At 46.7% G+C, this 25828-nt stretch overlaps 1 protein-coding gene across 1 annotated transcript in view; it reads right to left on the minus strand.

Moving 5' to 3' along the window:
* The window catches only part of LOC119400107 (uncharacterized), a 76448-nt gene that overhangs the window by 32158 nt on the left and 18462 nt on the right, over positions 1-25828 (minus strand). The window contains exons 3-10 of the mRNA XM_037667051.2: positions 18640-18805; positions 17189-17370; positions 16419-16637; positions 12010-12177; positions 7789-7992; positions 4739-4888; positions 2576-2738; positions 663-865 (exon numbers count right to left, since the gene is read on the minus strand). Coding sequence (XP_037522979.2) covers positions 663-865; positions 2576-2738; positions 4739-4888; positions 7789-7992; positions 12010-12177; positions 16419-16637; positions 17189-17370; positions 18640-18805 — 1455 coding nt within the window. The remainder of the gene's footprint in view (positions 1-662; positions 866-2575; positions 2739-4738; positions 4889-7788; positions 7993-12009; positions 12178-16418; positions 16638-17188; positions 17371-18639; positions 18806-25828) is intronic.

Here is a 25828-nt window from a genome sequence, read left to right on the forward strand (position 1 = left end):
GTACAATGTATACAAAAAGCTATCATCTCATGAACCGTCACGCGCTCTATTCATTCTCTTTACAGTGACATTGCTTAAGCTATCGGTAAGTTGTGCTCCGTCGTGCAAAACTCCTCAGGTGGGTATGCGCCACGGGTATTGGGCAAGCCCCACTACCGAGTACAGCAGGTGCGATCGTTAAACGAAAACTCTGCTCGGCGAAGCGGAGCACGTGAAACACGTGAGAGAGAGAAAAAAAAGAAATAGAAAGAAAGAGCAAGAGAAAATAGAGAGAGAGAAAGAAGGAGACAAAGAAAGCGATTGCGGCACTCGGAAGTAGCCGTGCATTGTCGGTAACACTCAAGAAGGCGTCAGTTGTGTTCGAAATTTGGAAGCTTATTTACACATTGTTAATTTCAGATGTACGCTAAGCACCCAGAAGAAAACGCAGTCGGTAATTAACGCTGCCTATAAGGTTCACTGTCCGGAAAGGGGAGCGTGGAGGTGGAGTCTTGACCCTTCGTGGATGAGCCGGGGGGAAAGCGCGTGAGAGCACCCTGCTTCTCGTAACTTACGCTGATGGACACGGACTATACTCCATTCTTTGTACGTCGTTTTCCGGGATTCGTACGAAGATACGTAGCCGTTATAAAACGAGGCAGTTAAAGCGAGCCTATACTCACAGACGTTGCACTTGCTGCGAGGCTTCGTTCCGGCCATGACGACAAGTGTGGACGCCATGGCCTCTCGGTCCTCAGTGCTGACCAGGCAGGTGTAGCTGCCCGCCAGGTCCGAGTGCATGCGCCGGATCCACAGCGTGCTCGGCGACACCAGGTACAGATGGGGAAGGGGCATGGTTCCGTTCAACACCGTCTCGTTCTTCACCCTGCGCCAACGGCACCAAGCGATGAACACACGCGTTTGTAGTGCCATTATTTTTTTTCCTTTCATCTCCTTCAGGACATACCACACACATTGACCCGCAGTACTCCACGATACTAGAATATTGCAGAGGCAGCGGGAGAAGACATCCACCCCTGCAGAAGGAATTCGCGGCGACTGAGTCCACGACACTATACAGACTTCAAACAGGTGCATATACTTACATCTACATATCCTACACATAACGCACCCCACAGTATACACGGACAATATGCCCATGAGGCGGGTCAATACCCACACTATCTCCTATAGCTGGGAGTGTACAGTACATAGCATCACACATATCAGAAACCCAAATGAGCGTCAATGAGAAGCACTGCTGTCCAGCTCGGACAGGGACGACCATGTGCTCCTCATCAACCAAGTGACCCTCACTAGCGCAAGCCAGTGGAGCCTTGGAAGAGGGCTCCACTGGCTTGTATAACCATCGTATAGCCCTCAACCGGCCACCAAGAATATTTAAAACAATAATTAAGTTTTTATTCCTTTCTTTCTTTCATGCACTAACCACTGCATGTTTGTCTCAGACTGAAAACTTGCAGCAATATTTACTTTCTGCACTTACAGTCAGATTATTCTAATGCCTTCCGTGAACTATCCAGGCCAGCCTAGGGTAGCCCGGGCGACGTCTAGTCTCGCTCAGGCCAAAAGGCACAAATAATCGGTTGGACCGGGCTGCGTTCGTGCCCTAGTTACGACGCTAAACGCTCGGCGCGAGTTTTTCCAACATCAAAGAAGCGATGGACCACGGCTAACACGGGCTTTTGCGCATGGAACGATTTTACAGCGTCACGATCAAAACTTGTACACAAAGCTGATTGCATAGGCGCAAGGAAGTTTATTCGTGTAATGGCTTGTTGTATAGAGGTTAGCACTTTTAGTTGGCGCAGTTTGTAAAATCCTAAGTTGCGACTTTTCGTAAGAGCAGAAGATCGTAAAGCGAACATGGTTGGCCAATACCAAACCGCACACTTAGCGTCAAATGTTGAACCACGAGACACAAAAAAGAAGCTGAATATTCCTGCTGCTGTGAAAGGTGACTTAAATTTAGATTACTGGCCTGTACTAAAACGCACTATCAGCATATACTCCGCAGTTCGACCGGACACAGTCGCAAATTGCTGAGAAGTATAAGTTTTCTCAAACCTAGCGGACTCTAAACCTTTCACACCGACTGTACATTACAGTGGGCAAGTTGGCACCACAGCTCTTCTCTGTGTCCCTATCGTTCCCTTCACTGGGCAGTGGTGGTGTATAGGTTGTCTCACTTTCAACCAATAAAAGTTCTCATGCTAAAAGACCGGACGTGCAAACATGGACACAAAAGAGACACTACATACGCCAACTAACTACTGCAATAGGGCACAACGGCGGAAAAGAACGAAGGCACGAAAACTTATCTGTGCATGCCCAGCATTAGACGATCCCTATCAATCCGGCACGCGTGGGGGTCTACGTAAAAGGTAACTGTTAAGGCATTTGATTTATTTTTTATGCAAGTTAATTGATGGTTAATCGATGGTCTTCACTTCTCTTGCATCCGTGTTTGCACGTCCAGTCTTTTAGTACGAATACTTACCAACTAGCTCAGCTCTCTGTTATTCTAAACTTTTCCAATTCGGCGCCTGGAACTTTTGCGCAGAACGATGCTTACCACTTGACCTTGGATCCTGGAACTTTGGGAATGCACTTGAGGATCCTCTGGTCGTCCCCTGCCACCGTCTCGTCGGGCGAGATTTCCTCGATCAGCTCTCGGGCCGGAACCAGCGAGTTCTTGCGCAGGATCACAGTCTTGGCGTCTTCCACTTCCGGTTTACCTGCAGAGAACAAGTGTCTCTATGGCATATAAACTCTGAAATACGGCAACAGCACATCGCCTAGCAACGTGTGCTCGTAGTTCCGAGCTACAAATTGGCCAATACATGGTGACTTGTTTGCGAATCCTCAGCTGTTTTACGAGGTCTGTGCGGTTTCATCAAAGTTGCTCAAGAATGTACTCCTTAATCCATGTTATACCGATTTTCAGCTAGAAAAAGTAGCGTTGAAAATGAAAGTTTCAAAAACAGCATATTTTTGCTACCAATTATAACTGTTCGCGATGATTTGAAGTGCGAATACGGGCAAGCAAACGTTGCATGCAGTATGCCGGCACCATGAATTAGTAATCACATGATTAGTCTAGGCGAGAGGTGGACACAGCATAAACATTTCATTCATTCGATTATTACTTTTCGCATCTAAACTTCAATATGGCAAAAATTCAAAATTTTAGAAAAAATTATCGCAGCATGCACTAAGTTGCTCAAGGCCTGGGTCACGGCAAAGCTGGTGGGCCCGTTTCAGCTTCAGTTGTTAACCATCTGTAGGGAATGCTTGGGCGGCGACTGAGCGCGTGCTGATTCATGATGCTAATTTTCAATCTACGACACACGGCAAACCTCGACCATAACAGTTCTGCTGTCAAGAACAGAGGTACGTGCCTTTTTTTATCATGTCAGTCAGCCTTTATTCACGGAGCGCCCGGCTTCAAACTGTGTGCTCTGTTTTATTCGGTTGCCCTGTTTGTAGTTTATGCTTATACGGCAGACCATTTACCCAAGATACTCAATCAGTGTGACACGCTTGTACATTGTTTTATGCATAAGACCCCGAAATTCGCAGCACTCTCCGCATCTTAAGAACTGGGCGCATTCGTCCATTAACGGTAGAAAATGGTGTCTCTTCCCAAGCCAGACCTCCCAGCCTCCAAGAAAAAGATTAAAGGGCCCCTGACAGCCGATTTTTTGTTTGTGACATTTATGTTGTAATAAGTAGGTCTAAGTCTTGCAATCACGGAATGACACCGTAAATCCTCCAACGTGATGTCTAAATAATCCTAGCAGCGTTAATTGTGGTCATTTTTAGTGTAGGTTCAAAACGCGCGCCGAAAGAGGATAAGAAACTAGCGCCGCGCAGCGGCGGTCGCGCCTCGGGGCACGCGTGATGACGTGCGCTCAGTATTGGGTGACGTCAGCCACGCACTTGTTGAACTGCCAGTTGGAGAACCCACACACGGAGAGTTCACGCTGCCTGCCGACACGTACCGAAGAAGGAGAAGGTGGGAGGAGCAAAGAGCAAACATGTTTCGCAATATACCGTGCACCACGCATATTTCTGTCTGTGACGTCGACAACACTTGCTTTACCTCTGCAACGTCACAAGGGGCCTACGTCTACGTCATACTAGTGGTTATGTTGATAGGAGTTCAAAATTCAGATGAGCACTCAGGCTTACTTTAAAACCAAATTAAAATATCTTAAAGGCAACGCTCGTCACTCGTAATCGGTCAGAAGTGCCCCCGCATGCAGGACTATCAAACAACACAAGCATCTCGAGTTTCCAAATTCGGTGTCAGGGGTCCTTTAATGGTATGTATACTGTCAAACTGTTACTAAGAAGGTCGATAACAAACGTTTATTATCAGGCTTAGCTTATCCTTCGTACCTGCCGCGTCACGACTTCCGAGTTTTCTCCGTCCATGTACGCGTCCGCTCAGTGCGTTGGTGTTCCCGTGTGTCATCTACCCAGACCCTCGATGAAAGAGCACAGGGGCGCACATCATATGCTACATAATTTAGCTATACCAAGGCTGTCTCAACGCTTTTCTGATTGTTTCAACAGCACGTATACGACAGAGCAATCGCCGGCCAGGTCTACCAGGCTAACCCCGCCTGCAGCAACACCACCACGTGCACCATAGCTGTTCACAGAAAAGTCTAAACTAAGTCAGGCTACCCTGGGTTTATTAGTCTTTCTCCAAGTCTAATTACAGACTTACCGGTCGCAGAGACGAGATAGAAGTTAGCGAAGAAGCCTCGGAACTCGGAGAAGTTGTCGCTGTAGAACTTGACTCGCATGCGGTTCTCGGAGGTCACCAGTTCCTTCATTTCGCCCTTGTCCCCGCACAGACGTCCCAGGGATCTCCATCCTGAAAGAATACCAGAAACTAAACAACTGCGGCCAGCTTTCCTCGTGGAGGCCGTCGCAGTGAGCGCAGCGTTTGATTGAGGCAGAGGCATTGCATTACATTTCAATTACAGCCGATAGCCACTAGAAACGAACCTATTGGCCAACCCTAGCCATTGCAACATCATCAATTAGTTGGCCAAGATATCTAGTGCCAGTACCACGAGATTAAAACATAGCAGGATTCGCACAATCTGTACGCTTCTCTCTTTTTTTAATTATTGGACGTTCTAATGTACATTTGCTTTGGTTTTATTTTTTATACGAAAATCTGTATATCCTACGAAGTTGTCAGTACGAGAGGAGAGAAAATGTAATCGCAGTCACAATCTGAAATATTGGCTCTTACTGCGTGTGCCGATGTTTTCTATTGAGATATATAGGCTGCCGTCAGGTCCACTCTCAAGCAGGATTCACTGAAAAACTTGTCACCTGCTTTCAATGAGGAGGTCTTAAAAGAATCGCTCTTCCACTTCTCCACACACGTCTACGGACGATGTGTTCTCCACACACGTCTACAGACGATTTGTAACACGTGCAAACTTGACTGCGGGCGAAAGCAGCTTTTAAAGCGTCTAAAGCGACTACAATTAGTCACACACACACACACACACACACACACACACACACACACACACACACACACACACACACACCACACACACACACACACACACACACACACACACCTTTAATTTCGGTTCTCACATAGGTAAGCCTAACCACATGACGAAAACTGAAAGTTGCTGAAAGCTACATCTGAAGAACGAACACGATCTGGAAGTTATTCATTGTCCTTCTAGCTCCAACGCTACACGGCCAGACGCATACGCAGGTCATTTACCACACTGCAAAAACCCACCGCCCCTTTAGGCGATTCATTTTGTAATGACTTTAACTGCGCTATAACAAGGACAGCATAAGAAGAGCAGACAGCACTGCACACGTGCTTTTTTCTCTTCTTCTCGTGTCCTCGTTATAGCGCAGTTAAAGCCCTTACAAAATGAACGTCAACCAATTAGCCCAACTTCGTGCTCTTCTTAGGGGATTCCCCTACAAAACACGGTGCACGTCTTCTTAGGCAATGATTATGCTGGAAAAGACTCGTTAGCAGTGGTTTCTTCTGTACTATACCACTACGCAAAAAAAAAAAAACGTACATTTCTTTTGCTACCGCCAACTAGCAAAAATCTAAACTTTCCGTGTCCCGACAAGAGGAAGGTCGAGTTGCTTCGTTATCATCAGCTCCTCACGCGGTTGCTATTTGATTTTTTTTTTTTCATTCGTTGTTCACTTTCTTTTCACATTGGACAAGTCAACACGTGGGAACCCATTTATCCCTCCTGAATGGCCGCGACACAAAGATACAATGAAGAGGCTTCCGTTTGTCGCTATTACGTCGCCTCGCGCGCTTAATGTTCTTCCTTTTCAGGGGGTAGTCCACACGTTTTCTTTCTCTTTCTTATTTTTTTTTCTTTCCTCAATAGTCATTGCTTCACGCCAGCCTTATTTGGCGGCTCCTCTACTCTTTTATATTCAATCATCGCGGGCACGGGGCCTACCCAAGCGCGGAAAACACCTTTTTGATAGCTGCTCTCTCTTTCCTTCTTTCTCTCTTTCCTTCTTTCTCTCTCTCTCTCTCTTTCTTCCTCTGTCTTGTTCTCTCTTACTAACACGCACACACACGCACTCTCACTCACTCAAAGCACCTTTCGATAGCTGCTCAACTCGCGCACACGCTCTAACTCACTCAAAATACATTTTGATAGCTGCTCTACCACACAGACACACACGCGCGCGCACACACATATGCACACGCTCAAGGCACATCTCGATAGCTGTGAAACCCTCGCACCCTCACTCATTCACTCATAAAAGAACCTTTAGTTGCTGCTTTCCCTCCCTCCATCTCCCTCTCTTTCTCATAAGCCCCTTTTGAAGACTTCTCTCTCACTCTCGCCCAATTCCTTTCAGGCCACTGGTCACGCAATGGTCGTGTTTTTTCCCGGATCGTTTGTAAATGCGCAGCTCGTTCCCATGTGCGCTTCTATGGCCGCCTGTAACGGGTTTGCGACAGTTTATTTCATTTGTGCTTTTTTTTTTTTTTTACGAACGACGCTTCGCTGCGGCGGTGATCGCTGTATGTCCTCCCCGTGATCTGGTCGGCCTATATCTTGTTTCGTTCCTGTGGACGTTCTCGTATCGTCCTTTCTGGGAAGTCCTCACCAAAGACCAAGGTTATATTCCGCGCTTGCCGTGAGACTTTCCCGTATCGATGCGCTTCTAATAGTGTACGATTGTTTGTCCAACATGCATAGTTTAGTAAGTGTTGGCATTCTTACAAAATTTCACAAGTTCTTGAAAATCAGTTCACGAGACTTAGATACCTTCACAAATAACTTGTGTTAAGCATACCTCACTGGCACTTATGTGCTGATGGTGTTACCAGGAGTCGATAGAGACCCAATATGGTGCGCAACAACAACAAAAAAATGCAGTCATTTAGCTAACACGAAGGAGATTAAATCACTTTGGCGTTATCACTTACTAAATCACTTTGGCGTTATCAGTACATCGCACTGTATGGCCTACTTCCTATTGTCCTATTTCGGTCGCCTAGACATGACCACTGGCTCTACATGCTGAGGGCTGAATTTCTTCACGTTTAATAACCTTGCACGCTAATTAACTCTTCTAAACACTTGGCATACCTTTACCTCATTAAGTCTCCTCCCCCCCCCCCCTTTTTTTGGCACCTAGAATAAGTTGTTAAAAATGACAAGAGCCGTGACACTTGAGGACAGCGGTTCGTGAAGTCACCACATCGTGAGGAACTGACTGTCAGTTCCTTGTCCAACGTACCGTCCTGGTATCCGTCCCAGATCTCGACGAAGTCGAAGGTGCAGTTCGCGTCTGGCTCGAGCGAGAAGTCCACGAACCGCAGCGCCACCTTGGCCTCCCGCGGAGCTTCCAGGTCCAGCAGGCAGTGCGCCGAGGCCGGGTACCTGTTGGGGTAGTTGGGCGTGGCCACGGTGCCGTTCTCCGCATCAGACGCAACGGCGCAACCTACGCAGGGCATCCGAGCACATCTGAGTTACACTCGTCACTTGGCTGTGCCAAATCAGGCAGAAGTTCAAGGGAACATGGAAACTTGAAGAGGTGAAAAGTCCTTGAACAGGGGTTGTCGCTGGAGTCAATGTTTCGACACGCGGTCTTGTATTTAAGGTTGCAACTGCCTACCTTAGCTCATGCACGTGTATGTTTAGTGCCCTCGGTACGAAGGGTACGAAGCATACTTTCGTACCCTTTGTACGTACCATTCGCATCCTCGGTACTAAGGGTACGAAACATCCGAAGAGTACCCTCGCACACGAAGCATACCGCCGGTACAAATGGTATCAAACATACACATGCATTCGCTAAGGTAGGCAGTCTGCAACTTCAAGAAGGCAAGACCGTATGCCGAAACGTTTGCTGCAGCAAGATGCCCTGTTCAAGGTTTTTTTGTCTCTTGGCTGCGGCAGTTACACAAGTCCAAGCATTGCCAGCCTGAGCCGATGTGCCCGAACCTACCCCTCCGTACCAAAAGAAAAGATACTGAAGATAATCAGGGATATAAGCACAGCAAATAAGGATTCATTTGGTTAGACTGAGGTATCAAGCTTATAATAGCAAGGATTCATCGGATTGGTTTCAATTAACAAGTTTTCATTAGCATAAGGATGCATAAGTGTCTGAGTATTAAGTGTGGATATAAAAGTCTCACAGCAAGAACTGTTAAAGAACGCTCCCCTCTGTGCACCGTTAGTTTAGTATAGGGCAGATGGTTCTAGAAGCAGTTGACGTAAAAATGATTTAAAAAACACAATGACAATTTCGGAAATACAACAGGACATCATGCGTGTATAGATTCAAACAGTAAAGAATGCTACACATCGATAAAATATGAAAACAGAAAATAAGTAGTATATTAGTGTTATAGAGAGCAAGCATGATGCTGATGAGATGTGAAAGTCCCCGGTCAGCGATGATTATTCATAAGATGTATCAGCTTGATCCGCATGTCTATATGCAAGGTGAATGCCTTGTGATGTTTAATGGATAATAATTAAACAGTATAGTACGTTCATAAACATTTATACTTAAAAGGTGTCCTGTTAGGCTCTTCAAAGTAATGTCACGAGCTTTTGCAATGAATTGTGGACACCGCACGAATTATCATGAAAATTAAAAGTGGTGTGCTGTCTCGGCACCCCGCTCTCAAAATATCGACCATCCCGACTCGTCTGGTTTTCGGGGTGTTAAGTGGTTCGTACCAAGGACGTCCCATACATAGAGGTCATTGCGTTAACTGAAAGAATGCAATTACCTCCTGACTATTGAGTTATACAATGCAGTGTACTTAAATGTTGCTGCCACCGGGATGAAATATAGATGCGCAAGTAAAACCTGAAAGCAAGCGAAGAAAGAAATGTTCGCTGCAAATTCGAAACAAACTTTCTCCGCACCTCGCGTGCGAGCGGTTCTTCCCTACGTTAAGCTGCGATGCGACCTTGCAGTTAGTGAAGCTTGAAAACCACCGCTGTTTCTTTTTTCTTTTTACTTCTACTGCACTACAGATGTTTCCGCACCGCACGTGTCTAATAAGCTAAAGCGCAACCGGAAACTTGGAAATTCTGGGTAACTGTAGGAGCCGTTGGGCAGCTCGTACCTCTCAGGGAAATCCCCATTTTTTTCAAGGTCGTGTCTACGAGGCAATATTCAAACTGCGTATTATTATCTTTCTGTGCGAGGCCCGATCCGTGGTAAAGAGCTGAAAAATTAATTACTAAACTATGCAAGTGGCCACTTGCACTATTACTTTTCTTTTCTAGAGTGCACTTCGAAATCCTCCTGTGAGATCCTCTATCCTCCTCAGCTCAAACAAGTTGTTACTGAACAGTCCTGCTTGTGGGCATCGTGGTGCAAGGTATGATCAATTTATTCTGATCTTGTTTCGTTAAGTACCTGAAATAAAATAGATGCAAACGACACAAAAGTTCAGGGAAAGATGGGGGCTTGAAGAGATGAATGAATCGCTGAACAGGGAATCAACGCTTCGTCATGTTGGACTGGTCTTCATCAGGGCACAAGTGGACAAGTGGACTTGTCTTCATAGGGGCAAATCCGCCGCGGTGGTTTAGTGGTTATGGTGCTCGACTGCTGACCCTGAAGGTCGCAGGATCGAATCCCGGCCGCGGCAGCCGCATTTCGATGGAGGCGAAATGCTAGAGACCCGTGTACTGTAGAATGAGGTGCACGTTAAATAACCTCAGGTGGTCGAAATGTCCGGAGCCCTCCACTACGGCGTCCCTCACAATCGTATCGTGGTTTCGGGACGTTCAACCCCAGCAATTATTAACGCGATCGCGTTAAAAAGCTCGTTCCGCAGAAATTCCGGCGTCGGTGTCGGCGTCGCTGGTTGTGAGCGAAAAATCATCATCTTGTCCGTGACCGAAAAATCAAGAAAGATGTAAATAAAATAAATAATAATAAATCTTAGGTTCGAGTGAGAATCGAACCCAGGCCATCTGCGTGGCAAGCAGGTGTTCCGCCACAGAGCCACTCCATCGCTTGCAACTGCACTGAAATTAACATTAAGGCTTCACAAACATACGCGTCCTGTCTACAGGTGTCACAGTACGAGGTGTAATATCGCAGTAAAACGGGGTACAAGCGTATATTGCCATCGGGCGTCACACCATGTGAACTGCACAACAAGTTGGTGGTTTAAAGCCGGCCACCCATTACAAAAGGCACACACATTACTGCGCGTATTCCCTTACGAACACGCAGTGGGTGCTTCGCAACTTCGAAAGAGTATCACGCGCGTAATTTCTGTTGGTTTTAAAGCATGCCACCCATTACAAAGGGTGTACACATTAGTGCGCGCATTCTCTTACACACACGTGTGTGTACACTGTTGTCATAAAAGTGCTGTTGAAGAGGGCGAAAACCTTTACCTTTACTGTAGGTATGTGGAGTGTGTGTGTGTGTGTGTGTGTGTGTGTGTGTGTGTGTGTGTGTGTGTGTGTGTGTGTGTGTGTGTGTGTGTGTGGTGTGTGTGTGTGTTGTGTGTGTGTGTGGTGTGTGTGTGTGTGTGTGGGTGTGTGTGTGGTGTGTGTGTGTGTGTGTGGGTTGTGTGTGTGTGTGTGTGTGTGTGTGTGTGTGTGTGTGACCGGGCGACTGAACATAATGACAAGCGAAATAGAGCACGATGTGGATGGGGCCGGATATCGCTATCGCGTTCAGCTCTTAAAGGTGAAGCTTAAGCGTTCCCCAAATATTTATTATTCGTCAAGGCAACTACGAACGCAAGTTCACTTGTCCACTGTGTCCGTTTGTACCCTGACGAACACAACTCCACTTGTTGAAACATTGGCTCCAACCGACATTCCCTGAGCAACGATTTTGTCATCTGATAAAAGGGGAGGCTTAATCTGGATTAATTGCGCATTCGCTGGAGCACATAACAGCGCCCACATTGTCTCCATCATGTCCACTGCAATATCCATCGTTATGGTGAAGAGAATTCCATCATAATAGTGCATTAAATAGATTATGGACAGATATTCACTTGAGAGAGAGAGGTAAAAGGAGCACACAAAAACACAGTAGTGTCGTCATCCTCCAACAAGGTGGGTTGCTCGTAGAATTCTCAGCACCGACTTCATCGCTTTCTGATGTGAAGCCTGAACCTACCGGCATTCTAAGATGGATCGCTCGGAAGCGTTTCCGGCATCGGGGTATAAAAATTTTCTCTCTCTCTCTCTCTCTCTCTCTCTCTCTCTCTCTCTCTCTCTCTCTCTCTCTCTCTCTCTCTCTCTCTCTCTTTCTTTCTGTCTCCGTCGTCAGTACAAAAAAAACCTACCGTGTTAATGTTACCTGGTAGGAGCCTTTTTGTTTGTTTCCATGAGCGGTTCCCTATGCCTTATGACCGTCGGAACGACACCAAACAAAACAACATAACAAAAAAACGCAGGAAACGGTCCGATTGTTGACGCAGTCGGCGGTGGTCATCACTTTTTTCCAGGCATCGCTTACCTCCGTCGTGGCTGACCTTGATGCCGCCGCTGTTGCTCTCGTACTGAAGCAGGAAGCCGCGATTGCTGAGCAGGTCGTCAGACTTGAAGTGCACCAGCACGCTGCTGCTCGTCGAGCGAAGGATCCGCTTCTGGGAGTCCCCGCAGAAGCGGCCGAACGAAGGAGAGTCTTGAACGGAAGGAAAAAAAGATTGTTACGATAGTTATGCGCATATGCCCACGCTCTGGGATTCTAGCATGGATGTCATCGAGCAAGTCGTTAGGCGAGTCATTGAGAAGCCTCGAGCTTTAAGCATGCATGTCATAGGTCATAGAAGAGGGCCGATGCTTGGTACAGAACAGAAAGATCAAGGTCGCTACGAAGTACAAACAAAACGCGTCAACATGTTTACTTGCAGCCCAGGGGGGAAGCTAGAGATTTCTTTTTTTTTCGGAGGGAGGGGGCAGGGGGTCGACTACCTATTACGTACGTTCTTGCGCGTGCTTATATGCGTGCGTGTATATACATACATGCAAAATGTGAATACTTCCGGGGGATCGGAACCCCCTAGCTAAGCCATTGTCGTGGCCCGACATTTTCTTGTTACATTTGTCATGGTGTACTTCGAAAACCTTCCTAACCTTTCCACAACACGTAAAACAAGAAACAAGGCGTTTGTGTTGTCTTCTTCCCCTCCATTGTGCCCGTATCTTCAAGCCTTATCGTCTCTCATGAAGAGAGACCGAGGGTGCTATTGTGGATACTGTCAAATTCCGCCATATTGTCAAATTTCGCAATCGCGGCAAATTTAGGCCAAGCAGAAAGGCCGTAGCAATCCTCTGGGCCAATCAGTGTTGATAAGATGGAGAACCTGACAACATGGCGGAATTTGATACTGTTCAGAGAAAGCACTTCTGGACCGATAATACCCTGCTACAGCCGACGAATATAAAGGTCGTTAAATCCGTAAACTGTAAATCCGTAAATTGCACATCTGTAAATTGTAAATCCGTAATCGTAATCCGTAAATCATTGCATTCGTACAAGACAAGTACAAGACGCGCGTTTAGTTCATGTTCGTGCTCGTGGACTCCGCAGTAGGGTCGCACTTTTCTGCGAAATGAAACATCGGACCTTGAGATTCGAAGTAAATGCAATCGTAAATATCGGCTCTTCATACCGAAAGCAGATTGCTCTGAGGACCTCCGACTGGCTGTAAAACGTTTCGCCCAGTGTCAGTTGTGAGTGCGTCGGCCTCTCATGACTGGAGTACGTGTTCTAGGCCTCAAAAATAGTACTAATATCCTCTCTCTCTTTTAGCGCAGTTTTTTTTATTTAACGTTTGAAGAATACAATCAATTAAAGCGGTCAGTATTCATGCCAGTAAGCAAAGGGGCTAAAGCCTTGTTTCCCACAAGTGCAGTCTACAACGTAAACTTCGTATCTTTTTGACGACCTTGTTAATAAAATTTGGTATACTTTAATTACTTTATTATTTGCCTATATAAATAAATAAATAAGCTTTGCACAGAGAAGTTTGTAGGGATATTTCTCACCAGAGGTCTCGCTTGCTCTTTCGACAGCTGGTAGCTCTAGCAACGCATCTCTTTATTATAACATTCCTGTTCAATTTAACTTGGCAAATTCGCTATAAGAATGGAACCGCTATGAGAAGAACGTCCCCGCGCAGGACAGTGTGTGTACAGTGACTCGTTGTACTATTGGCCTCGAGGAGTTACGGAGTCGCCCTCTATCGGACGCGCCTCGATTGCGTGCTAGGCAGGATACCGCCGGCGCGCTCCCCATAGTTTTGCTGTCGGCGCTCTACAAGAACACCTCGCGGAAGCCCTCCAGGGCATTTCTGTAAGTACTTTCGAAATTAACTGTCTTCTTTAATGTCAAAATAATCATTTTCGACGAACTGAAAGCACAAGATAGTCTACAGTCGCTGTCTCTTTGCAGAAAACCGAGCACCCGCTTCACGCTGTCACCGCGTTGGAGACTCCGAACCGACTTCTTGCGTGAAAGGTAGTCACTCGCTGTGTGCAAACTACGTGAAATATCTCGTTAGAGTAGACTGTCTGTATAACCAAACGGAGCATAACAGAAAGAAGCCTCAAGCCAGCGATCGCACGGGTTCGCGACGACTGACGGTGCCTCTGCATGTATGAGCGTCTGCATGTATGTTCGTACTGATGGTTTCGCTTTTGCTACGAGCGCGTTTCGGGCACCGCGCTGTGAACTTTAGGCCGCAAAATATGAGAATTTGTGAGTAAACAAACAACTACTGTTGCGCGGACGCTATCAGAGCAGTTCAAAAACAATTTCCTTACAATTGCGGCTTCGGTGAGCATGGCAACTTTGTGATCTGCCGTCCCGACGATTTAGTGTTTTTTTTTTTCTTTTCGGTCTAAATTCGGGTACGTTTCAATGTCATTTGACAAGCTGTCTCGCACTGCGTATTGATCGGTCTTCTCAGCGGGCAAATGCCGCTGCTTCTATTTCTTCATTCAGCGCATTCGTTCGTTTGGTGCTCACACAAAACGTGAGCAAATGCGACGCCCTTTTTTAATGCTCCTTAATTATCGTTCCGTTTGCATTCCAGTGAACTTGCCGCTCTCTGTCATCAACAAATTCATGGACCAAAGCTTCACCACTTCGAGATTGCTGGTGGAAGAAGAACCAGTCTACGAGACCGAGCATGTAGTAGCATGCGACGCCTAGGAAAAGAAAGAAAATACAGTAATATTTGCCGGACTTGTTCTGCAAACGTCGGTTGTGAACTAGGACCCACATGAGCTTGAAATAGCGGTGAATAAAATAGAAGTTATTGCAGCAACCAGCAGCCGCAAAACAGGACAGTAATTATTTGGCGAGTACCCCAGCAATTTTGGCAGCAGTGTCGTGTCTAACGCGAACAGGGTGGCATCTTTCCCACGTAAATAAATGAAGCTCCAAGAAAATACATGGGGTTGGCCGTTGGGCCGATCACGGAGGCAATGCAAAATTTATGTAGCTTATTAAGCAATGCATGCCTCATCAAATGGGAACGTTGCCCGTCGGCGTCCCGCGTCGGCGGCGTCAGCACGAGTGATGCAAAAAATAATCGTCACGTGATGGTGTCACCATATGACGTCATCATGACGTCACAGATCGTCAAAATATGTAGCGTCATTATGACGTCACATAATGTGACGTCAAATTATGGACGTATTCACACGTCATGGTCGCTTTGCATTGCCTCCGTGATCGGTCACGGAGGCCGTGCAAAACCGCGTTAGGCGCAGAACGCTTTTGGAGGGAGGCGCGGGAGAATCAGTACATCGACTGACAAGAAGAAGATGGCTTTCGCCTTCTAGTCATCTTTAACGAATGCATAAGGGACCCTGTGGGCTTTTTAATTTAACGTATCTAAACAATGACTTGCGCATCTGCAGCCGATTTTGTGGACGCTGAGCACGGGGCCGACGATCAAGAGGTCGCATTGGATGGTTCTGAGATGGCATCGCACGTGGTAAAAGGTAGCGCTTTTACCATCCTGTGGCAGATAAGCATCATTTGCCGGCGGGAAACGCGCGCGAGCCATCGTCTCAGTGCGCGCTGTCTGCTACTCACCGAACATCGCAGGCCCGACGCAGTAACAAGTCTTCGTCGCGGAAGTGCTTGTTGCACACCAGCCTCGTAGCGGATGGCTACTTGCCGGTTCTTAGCTTTACAACCCATGCTTCACGCTGTTTCTTGTCCCGCGGTTACCGGTGCAGGCCGACACTGGGCTCCTTTGCGTAAGCGCGGCACTGCGGCACCGAGCGGTAGAGACCCATGTTCGTCGCCTTCGGAGGCAGCCACTCTATTGCAATGGTTTCTATTGAGTAGAAAATGAGAGAAAACTTCCGAATTTGAACAGACCGCAGCGCATGTGGGACTTGAAACTCGTTTTCAAAGCACGCGGCAGTGCGCCACAAGCAGCCGACGCGGCCGCTGAGACCACGTGATCCTGCCAAGCACGTCACGCCGACGGTGGCGCCGGCGCTTCCAGTGGTGGGCCTCGAGGCCAATACCATACTCACCTATCATCATACCTCCCTGTTTCTCTTTCCCTTTTCCCCTTGTCCCCGCGAGGAGTAGCAGGCTAGAAACCCGCTTTTCAGGCCGACCTCTCCTCCTTTCTTTTCATTAACTATTATCTTCTTACCTCGGCTACATACATATTGTAGTGAAGAGGAGGAAGACGAAACGCTCGGGCGTCTGTTGCTGTGAGCATGATCTCCGTTCGTGCTGGACCGTCGCTACTTCGACTGTGCAAGTCGTTCATGTCTGATAATAATCGTCATACGACATCTGGTGGAGGTGCCGGTGGAGGTTCTTCCTCCTCTTCACTACAACATGAATAGCAAGTTGACAACTACACAACAACTGCCCGCCATACGCACCTTCGGTGGGGCCGTCGAAGATCTCGACGTAGTCGAAGGCGCACGTCTCGTCGAATTCGAGTGCGATGACCTTGAATCTCATGACGATGACTCGACCGGGCTCGACGTTGATGAGCGACCAGCAGCTGCTGTTGTCGGGATACTCGAACGGGTAGCCAGGGCTGGTCACGTTGCCCTCCTCGGCAGTCAACGTGTCCCCACACGCGTTCTCCGAGATCTCTGCGTAATGGCGAGTGCAAGGGCGGGGAGGTTGATTGATTGATTGATTGATTGATTGATTGATTGATTGATTGATTGATTGATTGATTGATTGATTGATTGATTGATTGATTGATTGATTGATTGATTGATTGATTGATTGATTGATTGATTGATTGATTGATTGATTGGGTCGTTCTCAGCAATAGACGAAATGTCGCAAACAGAATGTCGATTGCTGGTGTTGCCGGAATCTACAAGGCAACGTAGGCGGATGGCAATCACAGAGACAAATACGTATTGATTAGAAGACACTTTTTTGTCTACGGTACTGATAGCACAGTGATGAAGTCTTCTTCGAGTTTCAAATATAGAAACTCATCCAGACTAACAGGCAGTCAAGGCAGACGAAGAAGTGTATCCGCCTTGCCTTTCTCTGTATTTCAATATGCTGTTGCGACCTGGGGCACTTCAGAACATAATGTTCTTCCATGATATTAAAAGAGACCCACAATAACTTATCTCGCCAACAGACTTAAGAACCTATTCTCTATAGAGTTATCAGTGCTGACCTGCGACCCCGGTGTCCGCGGAGAACTCGAGGTAGAAGCCTTTCTCCTCATACGACTCGTCCGACTTGAAGACCACCGTGACCGCCGTGGAGTTTGTGGCGATGGTGCGGTTCGTGATGGTGCCGCACATCTTGCCCATGGGCACCTGCTTGGGCCCGATGAGCACGACGATGTTGTCGTACCTGTACGAACCAGAAACGCTTAGTACACCTGTCTCGAAAACTTAGGGGAGTACATCGGTTCATTGAAGGAAAAGCATTTCATAATACAAAAGCGTTCTAGGAAATGAAAGCGACAGGACAGAGGGCAGACTAATATAGGTAAGCTACGCACCTCCGCCCTGTCACTAAGTCTTCTGCATTTTTCTCAAACGTTTTACACACTCGAAAAAGTTATTTCCTTGTCTGAAGTAATGCTTTATCGCCCATTTGAACAAGCCGCCATTTCACAATACTCAGTACACTGTTGTGAACACAAACGTGGCGGCTGTGGTCATAACAAAGAAATCGAACAAATAAGGCGCCCTCTTTTCTTTAATCACTATATTATTGGTCACTATGGCTCAGTGCGCTTTCGCAAACTTTATGGTATGTTGCCTTCTTATGACATTTCTCTTCCGTGCCTTTTACTTCTACGCTGTCGTTGCTAATGCACCGTCAAAGCTAAAAATAGCTGGAGTGGTGATGTGGCAATAAGTGCAACATGTCTGTTGGCTCCATACCATTGGCCAGCTATTAAAATTATGTGCACATTTGGCCCCTCGCAGACCGACGGCACCTCCCGCCACTCTTGTGCAGCTGTTCCGGATTCCTGCCGAGCGATAGGCTAAATCTGAACCCCCTGCTCCACTGCCATATGTGTACCTACGGCCCGTACATCTCTGCCGAACTTCAGTGAACAGAACAAGTTATACGATACGAGTATCCCCGTTATTGATGGTCTATACTGGCCAGGGTTTGTAGTTCCCTCGAAGTTTAGTCACGCAGGCCTAAAAGTGGCAACTATGGTTCAAACATCAAAACGCAAATACTACCGTGCACCCACCTATTCTCATCTCTATACGCATTAGGACATGAAGGTTTTGTTGTTGTTGTTGTTGTTGTTTTCGAATCGAACCCTTTTTGCTATTTTCACAATCCAACAACTGCGCTGCCGGTTGGACACCCCTTTCATCATCAGCAGCAGCAGCCTGGCTGTACCACTTGCAAGGTACAGGGTATCTTGTTTCCCCAATAAACCCAGTCCAGTGCAAGTCGCGGCCTTGTTATCCCCACAAACATCTCAATATTATCTACCCACCTAATATGGTCACTGCATATTTACAGAAGGCTAATAGGGTGTCCTCCACCAGGCCTGTCACACAACAGAGGAACGACAACATATTGCCCTTCCATAAACACACAATTATTGGTCATAGCTGATTCGTCCTGCTACAACAATGCGCGACGTACTCGCATCCGGGGGAATCCTCGATCTCGACGTTGACGAAGTGCAGCGTGATGTCTCCGTCGGCAGTGATGACCCAGCGGCAGAGCTGGTTGGACTCGTAAGCCTTCGGGTAGCCAGGGTTGTAGAGGCGGGCTGGTCGCGATAGCGCCGTCAGGTTTCCGCCGCAATCTGTGAGCCAATAAGAAAAGAATGAGCAAGCTTTTTTTGTCAATCACACCAATGCGAATCGACCACACGTTCAAGGTCCAAGTACTAAGTTGCCAGACGAACCTTTTCTTCAATTCATTCCAGCCAAAGACAGCATCTGAATGCAACCACCTCCCTGCCTCCGTAGCCAACAACGCAGACCATTCATCAATTCAAGCTGTCTTGCATAACAATGTATAGTGTACATGTATTAACCACTCCCCTCCGGAATGCCCGTTCGGTATTGAGAGTATTTTAAATCAATAAAAATAAATAAAACCTGGTAATGATGAATGTGGGAATGCAAAGTGTGCTCTATGTGCGTCTTGTCCTCACCTTTCATCCTTGTCTTTCAAACACATTTCCACATTTATCGCGCACAAGCAACTCGCCCGACTATCTTCAGTGAGAAATCTTTCGGTTTGGCATTTCAACACACACGCCATGCTTCTTGCAAACGTTCACTCTACTCGCTAATCTTCAAAGCCCTAATAATTCCTGGAAAGAACGAGAGAAGGTAAAATTGGGGTGGGAGGGGCCTGCATGGCCCCTCCCACCATAAAACCTGCGTGGCATTACCCCTGCGCATTAAACAATGTGACGGTACAGGTCCCACTGAGTAAATGTTAAGGGCAGACTTGCCCCCCCCCCCCCCCGGGAAATGATTAGGAGGGGGGGGGGCGCACATCTGACCCCCTCCCCGTCGATCGTGCGCACGCCCGGCTAGGTCACTACCTTGCACATGACCTTTCTTGCAACGTGAAGTCCCCAAGACTCTTACCCAAAGGCACTGAAATGTGCATGGTTTGCTATGTATGTTTGATACAAAGATAATGTTTCATAGATAAACGTAGACAATGTGAAACATACACAATGTTTTTTATCTGAGAATGTGTGTGTACTTTTATACATCGAAGCTTCTTGAGAGATACCAAACCATATGTACTCTAATGCATAGAGGAAAGAGTGCCTGACCTTCATCTTTGAATATGCAAGTAGTGGCCTATGCAGGATGCGTTTGAAACAGAGGTCCTCATTAAGGGAATAAAATATACCCGTTTTTTTTTATTGGTGTGTAATCTACAGCTCAGCCCTTTCAGTGCTTCTTTCGTAAACTGCAATAGGTATGCTGGATTAATCCGAGGAAGCTTAAGCGAGTTTCTTCCAGCTATTTTCAAAACAAAGCCCTTTGATTGCGCACTAATTTGCAAACGACCGCATCATTATCATAAATGTAATGGCAATCGGCTACAATAACAGTAAGACGAGACGGGTGACACACGAGCCGAATGTTTTTTTCTGCATGCGCTGTGGAGATAGCATCCAAGAGACACTCCATCGCTACTGAACTGCTCTCACAAGAGGACCGTTTTCCGCGCTGAGCCGCCATGGCGTACTTCAGGCGTTGCCGTGAAAACTGAAACGCCGTGGTAACCCATACCTCTGACCCGTTGTAGGAAATAACGCGATCGGAATGCCTTCGCTATGAGCATTTAGTTTTGTCGCTGTGTCCGATTGTGTCGCTAGTGTTGCATTCTGTCCTGATCGCTAACATTCTGCGGCAAACGAAAACATTTACATCTACAGGAACTCGAATACCACGTGTACGCGTATCCATCTTTTCTTAGTGAACTGGAAATGCTTGTCCTTCCATATAACGCAGTCCCGCACGCTTAAAGGAACACTAAAGTGAAACAATGAATGGGTTTAGACTGATAAACTGTACTCTGAGAACTCTAATGTCGTTAATATAATCCATCATAGGTTTATTGATACAGGATAAAAGCAAGGTCAAAGTTACATTTTTAAATTTCTCGCCGAAATCTGCGGGCGTGACGTCAAGGATTTCAATGTGTACATATTTCACTTTGGTGACATTGGTTCAACGAAATTACATGAAACTTCGCACGTTAAGTCTGTGACCCCCTCCGAGGTCAATCAATGTACTTCATTTTTACCGATTAGGAACTACGCCGGACGAAGGACGCCGTCAAAGTCTATGACGTCACGGCGTTTGGTGCGAGAATCGCAATGTGCCGTCGTCACCCGCATGTTCTTTTTGAGCGTTTTCTCGCTTACCAAGCGTCTTCTCGCGGCAAGCGTGATGATTTTGGAATTGTGAAAGAGTAATTTACTAATCCGGGAAAAATCGTTTTTCTCTTTCGTGTCCGTTTAAGTAAATTCGCTAACCTTTTTTTCCTTCTCTTCCCTTCACTGTCTTTCTCTCTCCCTTATCTTTCTATTCCCTTTCCCTAATCCCCAATGTAGGGTAGCCAACCGGAAGCTTTTATGGTTAGCCTTCCTGCCTTCCTTTCTTCCTTTGTGCTGGAAAGTTTGCAGCTACTTTTATAAGGCAACATGACCAATGGGTTCAATCTTGACCATGGAAGCAGTGGCAAGGACAGGTGACCAGGAAGGGTGATCAGGTCTTTGCGGATGTCAGTGGATATTCATCCAAACGTAACACACCAAAAATGCTATTTAACTACACTCGCTCATGCTTAGCACAATGACCTGTGAGCATACTTCTCCGATAGCACTCCCGGATGTCGCTGAGTATGCCACCCCATATAAAATTTCGAATGAGTAAGCCTGGCATATTCTTTTCATTAACCTAACCGTTCGCGCCACACGGAAAACACAGGTTCGTCGTCAGAATATCGCTATGCGAATCCGGGTTAAATTAAATGAGTGTCTTGTCAATAACGTAACGGAAAAATCCTTCGTGCTACGTCCGAACAGATTTATTTAGTTTTCGCGCCCAAGCATGCCATCACGATGACAAAGCGTTCCTCGCTACCCCAGAAGCCGCATTCCTTCGAAGGTCGTTACTCACTACTGGAACTTCCTGAGGGCTCAAATTCCTCGACCGTGATGGTATATTTCGTCTACATCCCTTACGGCCTCCTGTAATCTCGTTCTAACTACACGCGTGTCATACATGCTTTCCAACTTCCACCGTGCATATTACCTGTTAAGCACACACCTACGCACCTTTATCATGCACTCGCCTTTGCGTATTACCTGTTAAGGACACGTTCGCGTACTTTCATCGTATCCTCGCTTTTTTTACGTACACACACATTCAGCATCGTTTCGTAAATGGTCGTCCCTGTTGCACCTTGCTTTCACGAGAGCTCGTCATCTCGCCTTCGTAGCTAGCGGCTTTCTTCTGCATCTTATTCGTTGTGTTTTTCTTTTCTTTTCTTACGCCTTTACGTCCAGGAAACTCGAAACGAGGCAATAACCCTGCGAGCTCGAAGAAAGATCGAGCCAAGCCGAATACGAGATTTCGACATCGATACTCTTTGGCGCTTAGCTTAAACCACGCACGCACGCAAGAAAGAAAGAAAGAAAGAAAGAAAGAAAGAAAGAAAGAAAGAAAGAAAGAAAGAAAGAAAGAAAGAAAGAAAGAAAGAAAGAAAGAAAGAAAGAAAGAAAGAAAGAAAGAAAGAAAGAAAGAAAGAAAGAAAGAAAGAGTCCCGGCCGGTTATTCCTTATCCTTGGTGTTCGGTAGGACTCGTGCTAGATGGTGTTTACGCACTTTCCAAATGCATCGCGTTCGTTGCGCAATCGCTCGAGACACCCTTGATGAATGCTGTTGCACCATTACTTCTCGCGTGTCAGCTGCAGGTGAGAGCGTACAGCAGTGTGTAGGGTGAGAGCGAGAAATTGGCGACGGGTTTCCATCGACGATGCCATTCACTATAGATTGGTTGTCAAGGTGACATCGTCACGTGCACATGTAGCCCTCAGTAAACGTGTACATGGAGTACGTATGTGAATCGATCAAATCACTAGATTATTCAGCGCATAGCTTTTTGTATATATACTGTTAAGCAGGGGCGTAGAAAATTTTTTTGAAGGGGGGGGGGGCACCTCCATGATCTGAAGCGGGGGGAGGGCAGGCAGATGTGGTCGAATGTCATTTTGTGTTGTGTATACCATGGCAAAAAAAAGGGGGGGGGGGACGGGCCCGGTGTGCTCCGCCCCCCCCCCCCCTCCCCTGGCTACGCCACTGCTGTTAAGAGCCGACCCTGTCATCGTCTCAAGCTTCACGTTTACGTCACGCAGGTCCCGCGTTTCATACGCATAAGCCGGACAGGTCGCACGTTTGGAACGCCAGCATCGCCGAAAGGGGCTTACTCTTCTGTCCGAGCCAGCGTCGGGAGTTAGACGCACCGCGCTCGGAGCAGCAAACAGTAGAAAAACAGTAGAAAGGAGACCATGGAACAGAAAACAGATAATCGCAAAACAAATCAGATGAAATCAAGAAAAGAACAGAAAGGCATTAAAAATATCGCACGAAAAGTACAGAGAATAGCAGATAAATACAAGAGAAGAACACAGAAGAGCAGAAAAGAGCAGATAAACACAAAATAAACACAAGGAAAAAAACAAAAACAGGCGAATCAATGCTCCTCTGTTCGTATAGCTTTCACTTATGTGGAACTGGCTTACATATTTCCACTATACTCTCCGATATCGCGTTGAGATAGGAGAACAGAGCATGTGAAATGCGGGCACAACAGTAGCAGCCACAATGTTGAAATTTGAGCTAATCAATTGGCATACGACTCCATGACAAGCAACCGTGATAGCAATGCATGTGCGGTTCTCTGCCCTCTGTCAGAGAAAGTGCTGGACCCCTTGTAACGTGCGGTAAAAAGACTTTTCTACAAACCAAAAATCAGATTTTGATTGATTGATTGATTGATTGATTGATTGATTGATTGATTGATTGATTGATTGATTGATTGATTGATTGATTGATTGATTGATTGATTGATTGATTGATTGATTGATTGATTGTAATTTTCCCAAAGTAGTTATGAGAAAGAACATAAATAGGCCGCAGCACTATTATCTTTTCAAAGGCCCAAATTCTCGCTGACTTCAATAATTCAGCGAAGACATGACGAGAATATAAATGACGGAGTGCAGGTCTCTTCAAGGAAGTTTGGCAGCATCGTATATGTGCAGCCTATCGTTCGATTGCGAACCATTGCGACGCTGGATAGCTGGCCGGAATGCAAATGAGCGACTTTCGTCTTGATTGATTCTTTTTCTGTTACTTCTTTGGTGACCACAAAGGTCGTACCGGTTGTGCCGGCTCGTAAGCAAACCAGTTTTGTAAATGCGGTCGCCTTATTGACTGAAGCATCGCCGTCGACATTAAAATACATGGTAAACAATTGTCGTGATGGAGTGGTCGGGATAGGAGAAGGATTTCGTTATCAGCGGTATCAGAACAGACTGTTGGTCTGGTTGGCTATTCGTGAACACCAAAAGTGTATAGCGCAAAAAAAAAAACGAGTAACGCAGAAAAGAGAGGGTGTCAACGGACATTTACGTGTCCGTCGTTTTTCGCACTATTTCGTTAAGAGCGCGTGCATGTGTGTATGTATGCGTGCATGTTCGCATGTGTGTATGCGTATATACGTATGTGTGCTTATGTGCGTATGAGTGTATGTGCGCTTGTCCGTATTTGTATGCGTGTGCGTGTGTGGTAGGGGTAGTTACATAAATTTACATACACATGGGCAGCTACATAAACGACATGAACCCGTATATAACCTTCGTATGTTTTAGCGCACGTGTTCCGAATTTGGAAAGAAAAAGACACTCGCTGTACGCGTACGCGTATTTGTGCTACGGCGCGCAAGAAGCCACCTGCGTCCCGTGACGCAGCTTACCCTTGACATGGTTGGCCCCTGCTGCACAGATCTGGATCTCGAAGTCAGGGTCGGGAAAGCTGGCATCACGACACTATAGTGGAAGACGCCGGTGTGTGACCTTCGTGGCCACTGAGTTATACGCTTTCCTTTACATCTCGAGTCTGTTCGGGCAGAACAGACAAAACTCACCCATTGTTTCACCCTTAATCCGATTCGCTGACTTGTGATCCCTCGTGTTAGTGCGTGTGACCACACCCGAACGACCACCCAACAGGATCACCCATAGGCGTACTCACAGATCTCCATCGAAAGGAAAGCAAGTCCGCAAGTCCCCCCCCCCCCCTCTCCGATGGCTCACAGCCGCCCTGCCGCTGTGAGAAGCACTTCAGGTCGCGTAAGGTCGCTGGACAGAATCCCTACCGCAGCGGCCGTATTTCGACAGAGGCAAAATGTCATAGGCCCGTGTACTTAGATTTATGTGCACGTTAAAGAACACCAGATGGCCAAAATTTCCGGAGCACTCCACTACGGTGTCCCTCATAATCATGTCGTGGTTTTGGGACCTAAAAACCCGAAGTTATTATTGTTATCTGTTGTACGCTGACCAAAAATGGATAAGTTCCAACGCGCCCGTCGTTCGGTTCTTCTACAGCTCGGATTCGTCACGCTGGCGTAACGATATTGATGTTTGGTACTGTCGTTGAGTATGGCGTGTCTGGTAAGCCCCTCTGTGCAAGACCAGGTGGTTTCACAATACTGTGCACACGCGACTGTCAGATATGCGTTTCGCGGGAAGTGCTGGCGTGACTCACGATCGTCTACGACACTTTGATGCGCATGGTTGTGCGCGCATACATACATCAGAGCTGGACGAAAAAAAAAAAAAAGACCGCGCACATCGTTGGCTTTTTGACAGCCCACGGTAAAGGTTCTGCACTCAGTTTGCATTTGTCCTTGCACGCGCACGGCCGCCGCACACTTCTATGGTCGCGATGACGAAGAGCCACTTCGGCATGGTACTCTTTTCGCGTAGCAGGGCATTCATATAGCAATGTCAGTTCTGAATCATCTGTTTAACTACCCTGCCATTATTTTGCTTTTAATCTATCTATCTATCTATCTATCTATCTATCTATCTATCTATCTATCTATCTATCTATCTATCTATCTATCTATCTATCTATCTATCTATCTATCTATCTATCTATCTATCTATCTATCTTCTTCGAGTAATAGGAACAAAAGTCCCGACATTGCTCTCCGCGACGCATGCGTAATGTAGAGCGTAGGTGATGCTGAGAGAAGAAGGTCGCGCGGGGCGTAGGAG

This window comes from Rhipicephalus sanguineus, chromosome 7 (genome assembly GCF_013339695.2).
Source record: "Rhipicephalus sanguineus isolate Rsan-2018 chromosome 7, BIME_Rsan_1.4, whole genome shotgun sequence".
Taxonomy (NCBI): Eukaryota; Metazoa; Arthropoda; class Arachnida; order Ixodida; family Ixodidae; genus Rhipicephalus; species Rhipicephalus sanguineus.